At 37.4% G+C, this 13,176-nt stretch overlaps 1 protein-coding gene across 2 annotated transcripts; it reads right to left on the reverse strand.

Moving 5' to 3' along the window:
* Positions 1-330: 330 nt before the first annotated feature.
* LOC149255267 (THO complex subunit 4C-like) lies at positions 331-6,045 on the reverse strand. 2 transcript variants are annotated; one of them, XM_089460432.1, is made up of 7 exons: positions 5,815-6,045; positions 5,449-5,688; positions 3,997-4,143; positions 3,252-3,320; positions 1,256-1,431; positions 1,027-1,071; positions 331-851 (listed from the first exon to the last, which is right to left on the reverse strand). In XM_089460432.1, the coding sequence occupies exons 2-7, from the start codon at positions 5,662-5,664 to the stop codon at positions 692-694; spliced, it is 813 nt and encodes a 270-aa protein (XP_089316558.1). In that variant the 5' UTR covers positions 5,665-5,688; positions 5,815-6,045; the 3' UTR covers positions 331-691. The 2 variants fall into 2 exon arrangements, with proteins under 2 accessions (XP_089316558.1, XP_089316559.1); XM_089460433.1 differs by having other exon boundaries at positions 1,256-1,428; positions 5,815-6,044.
* Positions 6,046-13,176: the final 7,131 nt, after the last annotated feature.

The raw sequence follows: 13,176 nt of genomic DNA on the forward strand, positions 1-13,176 counted from the left end.
GGAATTAAATTTGATTAGGAAATTAGTTGGGTTTCAACCTTCACTGATATCTTGCACCATGGCTTTCTAATTTAGTAGTACAAAATTTCAACTGAAAGTTGGGAAAAAAATAATCGACGGTTCAGAGAAGAGAAATAACCATCATTAATGTCTTTATACCGAACTTCCTAATATCCATATGCAGAAAGATTCTTGCTATTGCTTTCATTTGGTCCTTATCAGCTGATTCATACTTAAATTTTTTCCATTCATAATACGAGATTGAGTTACAACGTACAAAAAGAGACAGTAACATCTAGCATTTATAGCAACACAGGAAGGTCCTCTTCATTTAGAGCATAAAAATTTAAACTCTCAACAATTTTGCAGAAGTTAAATATTTGTACAAATTAATCATTATGCTAATATAGATACACTAAAGCTCCAAGGCAAAGAATTTAAAATCTCGCCTCTTAAAAAAGTAATAGGCAACCCCAGCAGCAAAATTTAAAAGGTTAAAATTAAAGATGACCCACCGATTGACAAGATAAAAGATTAATCCAAAATATTGTGGCTGGGCAAAAACATAGGATAGCAACATAAATACCGAAAAAAAGTACCTTCTCTACATCATCTGTGTGTTTCCCTGGAACAACTCTCAAAAATACAAAAAAACCTCTCCTACAAGATCCTGCCTGTACAGGCTACAATTTTAAGAAGTTTGCATGGCTTCAGCGTGATATTCTTCCAACTCTTTATTGAGTTCCTCCATAGACTTATCAGGTACTTGGTTTCTTCGGCCACGCCCTCTTCCGCGTCCCCGTCCACGACCACGGCCACGCCTAAATCCAAGCCCACGGCCCCAGTTCCAGCTATTGACACACGAAAAAAAATTACTACCTTTCAAGATTGCCTATCTTCAACTCTGATTTCGCTCTTTTATACATTTGAAATGACTTTCAGTAAACAAGTAATTCTAGCTGCTTTGTGAAAGAATTGACAATATTAAGAAAGTGAATGTCTAACAACTGACATACTGCCACTTACCCACCACCTCTTCTTCTCGAGGAAGTAGCCCCTGCATATCCACCTCTACATCACACATGAGATACGAGTGTTATAGAATTGTGGAATGTATGAGATAATTTAGATAAATGAGACATTTCTGGCCCCAACAAAAAGCCCATTGGCCAAATATCATTCACAATTTCACATATGGAAATAGGGAACATCACCACACACAGCAATGAACAAATCTTAAGTCTGGAGGGCATACGTCATGGAAGCTCCCCGTCCTCTTCCAGCAGATGTTCCAGTCAAAACAGGCAAAGCCAAGTTTGTACCAACAACCTCAATCTTCATTGGTTTTCCATCGAGCTGGACACCATTGTACCTCTGCATTGCTGCAAGTGCATCACTGTTCCTTGAAAAAACCACTTCTGCTGTACCCTGCTACAAATTCAATAACATAATATTCAGCTCAGAAAGACATGTCCATTTAGTTACATAAGAACTAATGTTTTTCAAATTAAGGTTTTTGCCATACTAGATGCAGAATCAAATATTCCACAGAATGATTTTAAGTGTTTGAATCATAACAGGAAAGGATGACCCTTTGATCCCAATTCTTCCATCAGAATCATAATTAATCAACGTATTTACAATCTTCCTTAATCTAATATCTTTCATCATTGTCCTATCTGGTTCACACTAGCCTTTCCCTTAAGCTTCATTTCCATTGATTTATTTATGTTTCAACTTTTCTTGAAAGACTAATCTAGATAATTACATTCCTGTTATTTCAAATTTTCCAAAAGAAAATTCTCGGTTGTTCAGAGCAAATCTTACAGAGAATTGATTTACTTTAATTTTTGGGGTACAAGAGTCCACCCAGTTTTCCTAAATGTTTTTGAAACTGAAGCATCAAGGGCTCCAGAAAAATGGGACTTTAAACTGATTTCAGCTACACAGAAATACCTAATCCATCTTCTAACAGTTCACTACATCAACGAGTGTTTCAACAGTGTAGCCCACACTGTTTATGTTGCTCTGGCTTGATACTTATTTTCCTTATATTCAGCTCAGTGATCAATTAGCAGAAGGAGATCTGGCCAATTACATCTAGATTCAGGGACTTGAAGGTGCCCTGCATATTTTCCAAAAAAAAAACTGATTCTATAAAACAAGAAAGCTGATTCTAGGAGAACTGGATACCATGTTTGACTTACAGTCATATAGATCAATCAAGCAAACTTCTCCAAACTAATTTTTTTCTCAAACTCAATTGATAAGAATAATTGTCTGCTGTTATGATCATCATTTTCATTGGGAGATGAACTTTCCTCCATCAAAGCGGAGATATGTTAAAGAACACTTTCTGAATTTTCCCTCCACTCCACAGAAAACTTCTTATAATCTGACTTCATATGGTTTATCACTTCTGAGGTGATCATGTACTAACAAAAGAACAAGGACAATTCCCCGAATAAGGATGATTAGGATAGCTCTCCATCTAAAGGCCTACTTATCCACCTTGGTTCTAGCATCTAAGCTTATTCAGAGTTCATTCAAGTCACAGTTAGCCCTACTTTTCTTTAGCTTGAACTTGGAGACCTCCAAGAATTTGTTTACAACAGAATTAGTTTTCATTTTCCTTGGGGAGAATCCCCCCCCCCAATTGAGAAGGGTGTCATAGAAAACTAAACATGGCTAAGCTTTTCCTTCATTCATTTCCTTTGGAGAGAATCTCCCCCATGAGAAGGGTGTCATAGAAAACTAAGCATTGCTCAGCTTTTCCTTCGTTCATTTCCCTTGGAGAGAATCTCCCCCCATGAGAAGGGTGTCATAGAAAACTAAACATGGCTCAGCTTTTCCTTCCAAAATCTCTACTGCAATGAGACGTCCTATAACATGGTCTGGGGTTTTCCCGAAGGATTGACCAACAGGATGCAGATAGAAAGGAATGGCCATTGGCACATAACCTTGGAAGTCCCTACAGAAGAACCTACCATTTATAACGTTTAACCATCGCTAGAGTTCCATTATCAATGAAGTCAACCCCACCCAACTGGCATGCTCAAATGTGTCTCCAATATACTTCATAAACCTTTCACCCATAATATTTAAATTTTAGCTTGACAGGCATGCTATTTTATACAAAGATTTCATAGCATGGTGACAACAAGGCTGTGCAGCTAATTTATCTAAATTAGATATGGATGGATACAAACCCATTTCTTACATGAGCTAAATAAAGGGAGAGTAATACAGACCTTGGAACGACCACTTCTATCATAATGGATTGAACACCGTTTAAGCTCGCCAACCTCTGAAAACAGTTGCTGCAAACATATTCCATCAAATTAGTCCAACTCATTTAAAAAAGATGTTGCCAGCATGTCTACATAAAACTAAGAATACCCTTTAACTTCATATGAACTAAAAGAGAACCCATACAGAAAAGGAAACCAGCATGAAAACTGGTGAATCAAAACTAGTGAGTAAGGTATGTTGAGTTAGAATCCAAAATGTCGTAGTCTAACTATTCTACATTTTGGAGCTTTTCCAGGCATATTTTCCAGCAAATTTTGCCCAAAATCAGGCATATATTTGTTAAAATTATAAGTTTAAGCTGTGTAATCTACACAATCCAGGTGCTCCAATGATGAATCCATTTATGGAGTCAAAAACACATTTTAAACAATCAAAAAGATCACAAGCTTGCCCACAATTGTATCAACAGATTCCAGCCCAAAAAACCAAAACGTAGAATAGTTAGACAATGCCATCCACAATAAGCTGCATACGAAAGAATCAAAATAAAAGGCCAAAATGGATGATACAGAGAACAGAAGGACGTTAGACTAAAAGGTCCTGTCGAACTTAAGTTTGTTAGAAACACGTAGGTAACAAAATTTACAAACAAAAATCACTATCATAAGTTGCATTGGTACAAATTTTTGAAACTAAAGAAATGAAAAACAATCTGAAAAGCCTGATTTATTTCATCTTACCAACCTTCATATCGTCATTGGACACTCCATAATCCAAATTGGAGACGTACAATTTTGTACCAGTCTCAAATCCAAGCTGCACGCCAAAGGCTTCCATGCTATCCTCAAACATATCATTCTGCCAAACAGAACCCTTGGCTCGGCCGAAAGACTGCTCCGGAACAACAAATAATGTCACGATTCACTAGTATAAATACTATCACCATGCTACAACCTTACACAATGCTACAGAAGATTCCGGTCAAATATACAATTAAAACTCAACCAAAGCTAACAGAATTAGATAAAATATGGAACGCTATGATGGAGTAGAAACTGATAGTTACACGACCAGTTACAGATACCTCCTATGAGATGTAGGAGGGGGATTTTCAACCATATGAGCTGTTCAAATGACGCAGGTAGGTTCTAATGTTTGGCAATTGCCATCTTGTGCTCCATGGAACAATCCCCATTCAGTCATGGCGTCAGACTGTATCAAGGACGACAACCAGGTAGGCAGCACAGCTTACCATTCTTTTCCTTGATGACATTTGCAGAAACATATATACAACGCACACCCTCAGCACTGAACCCAGTTACTGGCTAAGATGGCAGAGAATTGTCGAATAGCCTGTGTGCTCTGCAGGTCCCCTCTTCTTTGTGATTGTTATCTTTGTGAAGCATTCATTAATGCAAGCCTACTAAAATCACAGTCACATGTCCCTTGTTGGGCACTCGTTGGGTACTTCATTCCAAGTTATCGCTATTTTCATTACTTTCCATTCTTGCCATACCATTATATGCAAAAATCAATCATATCAACATTTGGGTTGTGTATGCCAAACAAGTGAATTCAAAAAAAAATATTAACTCGTCTCCAGCTTTGCAAGACCAAACCATAGTAAATCGTTTCTCTTTTCTCCTTGACCAAGATATACCAACAAAAATATTTTTCCAGTGCACCTCACAAAATAAAATAAGTGTCCCCTCGCAGCTCATAAAATAACTTCCCTACACTTGGAAAAGCTAGATTCCAATCACAGGGCCAGAACTTCAGCTATTGACGGCTCTTGGCAGAAATTAGGCATTCTGCATAGTAAATAAGTAAATAATTACAAAGCCCTCTTTCAAATGCATGCAGCTCAGCTCGCCTATTTAAAAATACTTGATTCGTAAAAAAATTCCCGGATCAACCCTTATATCTAAGGTAGAAGTAATCTTCTAAATCAATACTTCGAACTATAAGGCCCTGATTTCTGAAGAAAGATCACGGCCTAGTGATAATAGGATATAATTTGGTTTTAGGGTTTGGTCTTATCGATCACAAGATCAATTCCCACTGAGTCGATGCCGTTGGCTGAGCGGCCATGGCTTTGAAGCCTAGGCCTCAACTAATCCCTTTCAAAAGTGTGGATTTTTTTCTTTTTTTCCTAATAATTACTGGAAATAAAGAAATTCATGCGCATTAGCTTGCCTTGGCAATTGTATATGGCGTAGATCGAACCGGCAGCCCTCCTCCTCTGCGCATGGGTCCTCCTCTGCCGCCGCCGCCTCTGCCGCCGCGGAAACCACCACCACCCCGAAAACCACCTCTGCGAAAACCACCACTTCCTCCTCCTCTGCCACGGCCACGGAAGGGCTTGTTGTTCTTAATGAGGTCGTCTAATGACATATCCAGAGAGTTTGCCATCTTCGCGAGGATCAATCCGCTGTCCTGTCCACCCAACCAAAACCACTTTCACCACGATGTTCGATATATTTTGAAAATGCAACAACCAACCCAAAACAAGACGAAAAAACCAGACGGTAAATAACAGTCCAGAGGGTTTACGGCCTACACCTTTAAGCTGCGTTCGAGGTCTAAAAACCGCCTGCTCGCAAACACTGGCTTCAAAACCCTAAACCCTCGGTTGAAAACCTAGTATGTATTTTAACTGGGAACTTCGGATGTTTCCTTTGGAGCAGAATAGCTTCGTGAGAGGGGGAATACTTTAGTGCAAAGATGAAGTTAAAATGCTGGAACCAAGAAATGGGCCGCCCAAATCAAAGATTTCTGATTTCTGCCTCGCTTCTTAATCCTATTCATGTTATATATGCCACCTGGTTCAGCTAAATGTTAAAGTATAATAATGTAATTTTATGATTAAGAATTTTTTAATGTGGGGTGGTGATAATGGTTGAATTAATGGAGAGATAGGTTTTATACTCTTCACTTAGATTTAAATTTTTTATTAAATTTGTAATGAGATATGTTTTATTGATATAAGGTTTGAAAGAGTAAATATTATATTGAGCAATTCAATTTTATGTGCTATTTATAACAAAAAGAGTTTATTGGAGAGCATTTTGTGGAGGGCAAAAGTTTTTATTGCTCAATTAAGAACCAACTTAATAGGATGGCGGAAAAGGCCTAAAGAAACTTGGGAAAAACGGGTGTGTACATTTTGCACGTTTGGGGCAAGGGAATCGGAAAAACATTTCATTTTGGAATGTGATGCATTCAAAGACATCAAAGAAAGTTATGGGAATATGTTAGCATCGATTTCTTGGCATTGTCTTTTCAGCGAGGGGATTGTTGGAAGGTTGGGCCAACTCATCATCAATTTGAATAAGAAAATGATTGAATTGCAAAAGGCGAAAAGCAGAGAACTAATGGTCCCATAGACTATTTTTAGTCTCATGGATGTTAAAATATCATTTCATTTATACTCTTCCAATTTAGATACCTCTTGTGGGTGTGTTTTCAAATATTTCAATTTTGGTTGTGTTAAGGTTCAATTTTCCCAAAGTTAAATGATAATAATGTATTTAATAATGCTTTATTGTACTTTAAGTGGCAATAGCATGAATGTGGGGAGTAGGTTTTACACTCTCCCCACCCATGTTTCAAACCCTCCTTTGGGCATGGTGGGTATGTATCTCAGCATCTCAACCCTTGTTAAGTCATAGGTTTCCTATTATGAGTTGGTTTGCACATTGTTGGCACCAACATAATGTTTATAATAACAAACAGTCATATTTGAATCTAAACCTTGCTTGGGTAATCCTAATAAGTGATCGATTCCCCTAGACATAGAAAACAAAATAGTGCTTCATTGGATGGTAAAGAAAGGGTGGTGATATCGCTCCACAAAGGTTCATTTTTCCAAAGCAAAGTCACATGTTTAGCTATTTCAATGATGTGGGTATTATTGAATGCTTTAATTTGGTATTTTGGTTAAGGATCCATGTCCACATATAGTTGGTCTTAATTTCAACTACCTCATAGTGTTTTGCATTGCTACAACCTTTTATACAACTCCATGTGTTGAATTGATCTTTAGTTCAATGCCCATAATGTTTGTGCATCACAACAATTTCACGTGAAACTCCATGGGTTGAATTTCTACCAATGATATAGGCGCTTTATCAAATACCCTAGTCTAGGATGAAGTTGGTTAAAGACCCATATATTCATTATGAGTTGATTGTCAATGCAATTTCCCGTAGTGCTTCTACAGTGTAATGACCCCGCATACAATTATGTGGTTTGAACTTCTACCAATGGTGTCGATTCTGTGTCAAATGCCTTGCCATAACATTTTGATTAGGGACTCATAATCATGTGGAGTTGGTCTTCAAATCAACCTGTTATAAGCTTCATGGGTTGAATTTCTATCACAACAATGGTATCTTTTTTAATGCTTTGATATGATGTTTAAGTGAAAGATCATATCGACATGTAGTTGGTCTTGGGTTCTTCCTAAAACAAGGAATTATTGTAATAAGCTAAATACACCAAGGTTTTTTTAACAGCAATGGGCATTTAAATTTATATTAAAAAAAAATTGGTAATCGGTCCATAAAAAATACAATTCTTCCAACATGAGAGGATTACCAAAATTCCTCGAGAAATTAGGATTGAGCATGCAGGCTCAATCCAATTCCTCGAGCGAGAGTTCCGCAAAACAAAAATATGACTCATAAACCAACTATAAATTCTCCAAAAAAAACCCTGAAATCCAAATACATTTAAATCTCATTCTTAAATATTTGTTAGCTTAAGTTTTGACTAACTGTTCGTTTTTCTTAGTGAACTAATTTTGACCTTTTTGCTAACTTGGATCCATCCTGAGTTGTGTGTTGTTTATGGGGGTTCACATGTTTGTGGATGGTCTATACTTACCACTACATCTTTTAGCTTCATTGGTGAGTCTTCTTCTTCAACCTAACATGCCCAAGAATGAACCCACTTATTTCCAAAAGAAACAAGAGGAAATTCATTTTTCTCTGATTTTTGCTAAGCACGATCCTCATGTGAAATTCGTTATGGAGATTTTCCTTTGAATTCATTAATTTCTTGTTTGTCCTTTGTTTCATGTTTTTCTTCTTTTTGAGTCTCTTTGAGACCCTCGTCCTCTTTTTGCTTGTCAATTGCTACTTGGTTTTCCTCTTTCATATCTTGAATATTTTCTTCCTTGTAGACTGTGAAATGATCTCGTTATGCACCTTTCAACCAAATGGACCTTTTGCTACCTTTCTGGGTTGCCTTATTCTACAACTTGGTGTTTCTTTGAGCTTTGGGGTACTTTTTTATTGTGTGCCTTGTTTCATAGCCTTGTTTTCATAGTCTAACTTTTGAACCCATAAATAATTAGAGCTAGTCAAATTAAGTTATTTTGGGAAACCCTTATTGAAGTCCATCTCAACACAAATACATGCATAAGAGGGATTGAGATAATCTTTGGTAATGGAAAAATACTATTGTGTTCCCAATGGTTTTTTATTATTGCAAAGTTCCACATATGCAAGGGCAGATTTGGAAGTCTCACCCAAACTAGAGTAGAGGAAATTGTACTTGAAAGAGGGTCAAAAGAGGGGATCCAAGGCTAGGTAAAGAGCCCCACACTTCCCCAAAACCAAGGTTTGACATTAAAAACAAAATTTTGATCTTCAAGATTATCAAAAATTACAATGAAAGACCCACGAGCCATTGGATACATATTGAAATCGACAAGGAGAAATGGTTTCTAGTTCTCTGAAATCCAAAGATGTAGATTAGCTAGTCTTGGTTAGAGACCATTGAATCTCTAGAATAAACCTTTTTTTGAGTTATCCAAAGCCTCATCAATGGCTTATGTTTCTAATGGGAATGTGATTGTTGGTACTTCCCGCACCAATAGAACTGGAGGGGGAGAAGAACTAGAACAAGAACCCAAATTTAGCACATTTCTAAAAGAAAGAGGGGCGTTATCAAATTGAACATAAACTTTCCCAAAAGCGACCACCCTGGATGAAGTCAATGTTATGGATCTAGAATTGGGTATGAGAGGGTGAGAGACAACCATGCCAAAGACAAAGGATGCACACAATGAGTCAACCTTCAAAGAAGAGGGAAACTCTGAGGGAGACGAGCCAACTCTGATGCCATTAGAGATTGTATCCTTCCTTGTGAAACTCCTAGAGTTGCCATTACTAAATGAAGAGGAGGAGAGTCGCTCTGAGTGTGGGGCGGGTTGGCTAGTGCTAAACCCTAGCTGCCACAAGGAGAGCGAATCACAAAACCTTCATTGTTAAGATTGTAGATCGATTGTTAAGGACAATTCAAAGTTATTAATGATTGTTGAGTGCTTAGTTCAATAAGCCATATCATAGTCAAGTTAAATACACCAAGTTAAATGATGAACAAATTTAAGTTTTTTAGCATGAAGATTTTCATAGTCGATAAAAATTCTGGTAAATTGGGTATTGTTTTCTTTGGGCATATCAACGAAAAAAACACACAAATTACCACAAGTTTTCATCAGCATCAAATTTAAGTTTACCAATTTAAATGACGAGCAAAATTCTGAATGTCTTTTATCATTGATTTTCCATCATAATGTTGTTTAAATTAGTCTTTTTTTATTTTCTCCTTTCTTTTTATTTCTTCTTCTTTTCTTTTCTTTTTTTATTTTAAGAATTAGGCCAAGCCTAGGCTGAGGCCAACCCCATTGTTGGGTAAAATAATGATCTACCCACTATGGGATGTTACCATCGAGATTGTGGAAATTTAATCAAGCTTGGATGCCACTTGGGATAGTTTAATTCCCCCAAAGATGGCTCACAACCTCAACCTCTCCCCATTAGATTTGAACCTAAAACTTAGTAGGGACTAAACTCCACATGAACCAACTAGTCTATACCTCATGGATAATATTAATTAAATTACATATATAAAGTGTTTTGTTAATCCTTGTTTGTAAAAATGACTATTATTTTAAATTTCCAACCAAATTAATTTATTTTTTTATTGCATAGCAAAGAAAAGGAAAAAGACATATAATGTATGTAAAAAACATGATATTTTATTAATGTGTGTATGTGTGTGTGTGTATTTTTAGTATAATTCATATAAAAGTAAGAACAATTTGTGAGTTCAACTTTCCTTCATTCAAGGAACTACTGATAGGATTGTGTGCATTTTAAGGAAGAATAAGGTTTCTGCAACCTTCAAACCCTTTAATATGATTCATAGCACCCTCAAGTCAGTCAAAGACTCGGTTGACCCTTTAGATATGGAAGGTGTTTACCTGATTCCATGCTCTCGTAGGATGCCCTATGTTGGTGAAATTGTTCGCTCCATCAAGCAAAGAATTCAAGAAGAAGTTGTTGGCATCAAGCATAGTCGCTCTTGATCTTTGACTCTAGCTAAGCACTATGAGAAAACTAAACACCATATCTGCATTGAAGATTCCAAGATCCTTGCTAAAATAATTCATTACCATCACAGGAAGTTCAGGGAGGCCATCGAGATTGAGAAACGAATGAGCAAACTAAACAAGGATGACGACTGGAAATTAGTGAGAATTGGATCATTGCTCTTCCTTCAAGATTTCTTTCTTCCTAAGTCTTTTTGTGCCTCCTCTCTTTTTTGGGTGTTTGTCTCTCCCTTTGTTATGTTATTTCCTCTTTTTACCTTCCCTTTATCCCTTATTATTGACCTAATGATTTTCCTTTCGATGATTTATTTCACCTTTTCTCTTTGTCTAATTGCTTTCAAACTCTAATTTTATTTTCTTTAACAATCTGTTATGTGATGTTGCTTTCACACTTTGTATCCTTTGAAACTCTATCCATCCATTGATCACTCGCCATGGCTAGGACGGAGGGGGATCCTCCCCCTTTGCTCGATGACACAACTGCCTTTCAGGCACTGATCACTTCCCTTCTATTGAAGCAAATATCCAAGGACAAACCTTCCAAGTTAGTTAAATGAGTGGTAAAAATCCCATCAGTGGCAATGCCCTTGGTCTTTTCTTGTTCAACGCTAGCCTTCTCAGTGGAAAAGTTCACTAGGGTGTGGCCATCACCCAAAGTCTTGGACTGAGAAGAATTGGAAAAGAAAAATGAAAGGGAATCTAGAAGTCTATGTTATAGGGAATGGCTTCTTTGCCTTCCTCTTCAAGTTCAAGGAGGACAAAGAGGTCATTTTCAGAAATGGTCCTTATTTCTTCAGTAATAGTAGTATGTATCTAAACAGGTGGCCTCTGGATTTCGACCCAGCGGAAGACATTCCAAATAATGTACCAGTGTGGGTAAAACTCCTTTGTCTCCCTTTATCCTGTTGGAGTGATGACTGCATGCATGCCATTGGAAATGGAGTAGGCAAGTATATTAATAAAGTCGAGACAAAGGGAGGCTAGTTTTCCTGTGCGAAAATATGTGTCAAGGTTGATTCGGAGAAGGGCCTTTCTATAGAGCTTTGCCTCACAATGGGAGGTTGGAAACATTGTCAAATTATGGATTATGAACATCTCCCCTTCAAGTGTCAAGTTTGCCACGAATACAGGCATTCCACCTAAGATTTCAAGAACAATTAAGCCAATAAAGAGGTCTTAGTAGGAAACCAATATGAGTAGTGGAAAAATCAAAGGAATGGAGGTAACAAGAGAGAGATTGCAAATAACAAGAATACCAACCAGGGAAACATTGATCCCTCCTCCTCTGCGAACCCTTTCAAGGTTTTGCAGTCTCTTGAGGAAACCAGCTGAATGAGTCAGAACAAGAAGTCCAGTCATTGCATGCAATAGAGAATAATGAGGAAAGCATCATTGAAGAAAGGGAAAACATTGAATCCTCAAAATAAAATTCTCCATACAAGACACCTTCATCGTCCACTACTTTGGTTGAAGGCCGTCTAGTTATTTGCCAATTATCCCAGTCTGTGTCTCCTCCCAAGAGTGCCAAAGACCCATAGGAATTTCCTAGGAAAATAATGACTAGGAACATGACGTTGTCGCAAGGAGGTAATGAGGAAGCAAACAATCAGGAGACTAGAAGCACCACTAAGAGGAAAGAAAGGCACTCCAAGAAGGAGATTAGGAAAAAAGAAGTCAAGCAAAATAAAAAGTTGTGAAATCAATTGCAAATCTCAAACTTGTTAAAGTCCTCAGGAAGCAAGGATGTATAAGGGTCATCAGAGGGAGGTTCTAAATCTCATTCGCCTCTCAAATGAAAGTGCTCTCTTGTAACATAAGGGGAATGGGAGATCCCTCTAAAGCCCTCTTGGTGAAGGATCTAATTAAATCAGAAAATCCATTTGTTCTTTATTTGCAGGAAACAAAGTTAGAAGAGGAAGAATTAAAAAATGTGGATAAAGTTTTTTGGAGGGATAGCAATAGAGTTGGCCAAAGATCTTGGGGTGCCTCTAGAGGTTTGTGCACATTCTCTAATAAATCCAAGTTCTCTCTAATTGAATGTGCAAGAAGTCAGAGTTGGATAGCTATTATTTTGGAAAGGAAGGATAATAAGGAATGGATTAGGCTAATAAATGTTTATGCCCCTTCTACATACCGGGAGAAACTATAGTTTTGGGACGAGCTCGTAATCCTAAAGAACAAACAATGGAACCAAAATACCATTATCAGAGGAGACTTTAATACCACTTTATTTTCATCAAAGAGGAAGGGTGGAAATATAGTGCAAGATCCATTTAGAGAACAAATGAAAGATCTCATTTCATATTGGGATATGTTGGATGTCAAGCCCAGGAGAGGGAAGTTCACCTAAACGAATAGAAGAAGTGGTTTTGGTCACATTGCAGCTTGACTGTATGGATTTCATATTCACAGCTCGTGAATCCTTAATGATATGGATCCATTCTCTACCAGTTTAGCTTTGGGAAAGTCAGACCATCGTCCAATATCGTTGGTATTGGAAGAGAAATAATACCTAGGCCTTA

Source organism: Pinus tabuliformis, chromosome 7, assembly GCF_031772625.1.
Source record: "Pinus tabuliformis cultivar Carrire ecotype Pingquan chromosome 7, CPIR1, whole genome shotgun sequence".
Taxonomy (NCBI): domain Eukaryota; kingdom Viridiplantae; phylum Streptophyta; class Pinopsida; order Pinales; family Pinaceae; genus Pinus; species Pinus tabuliformis.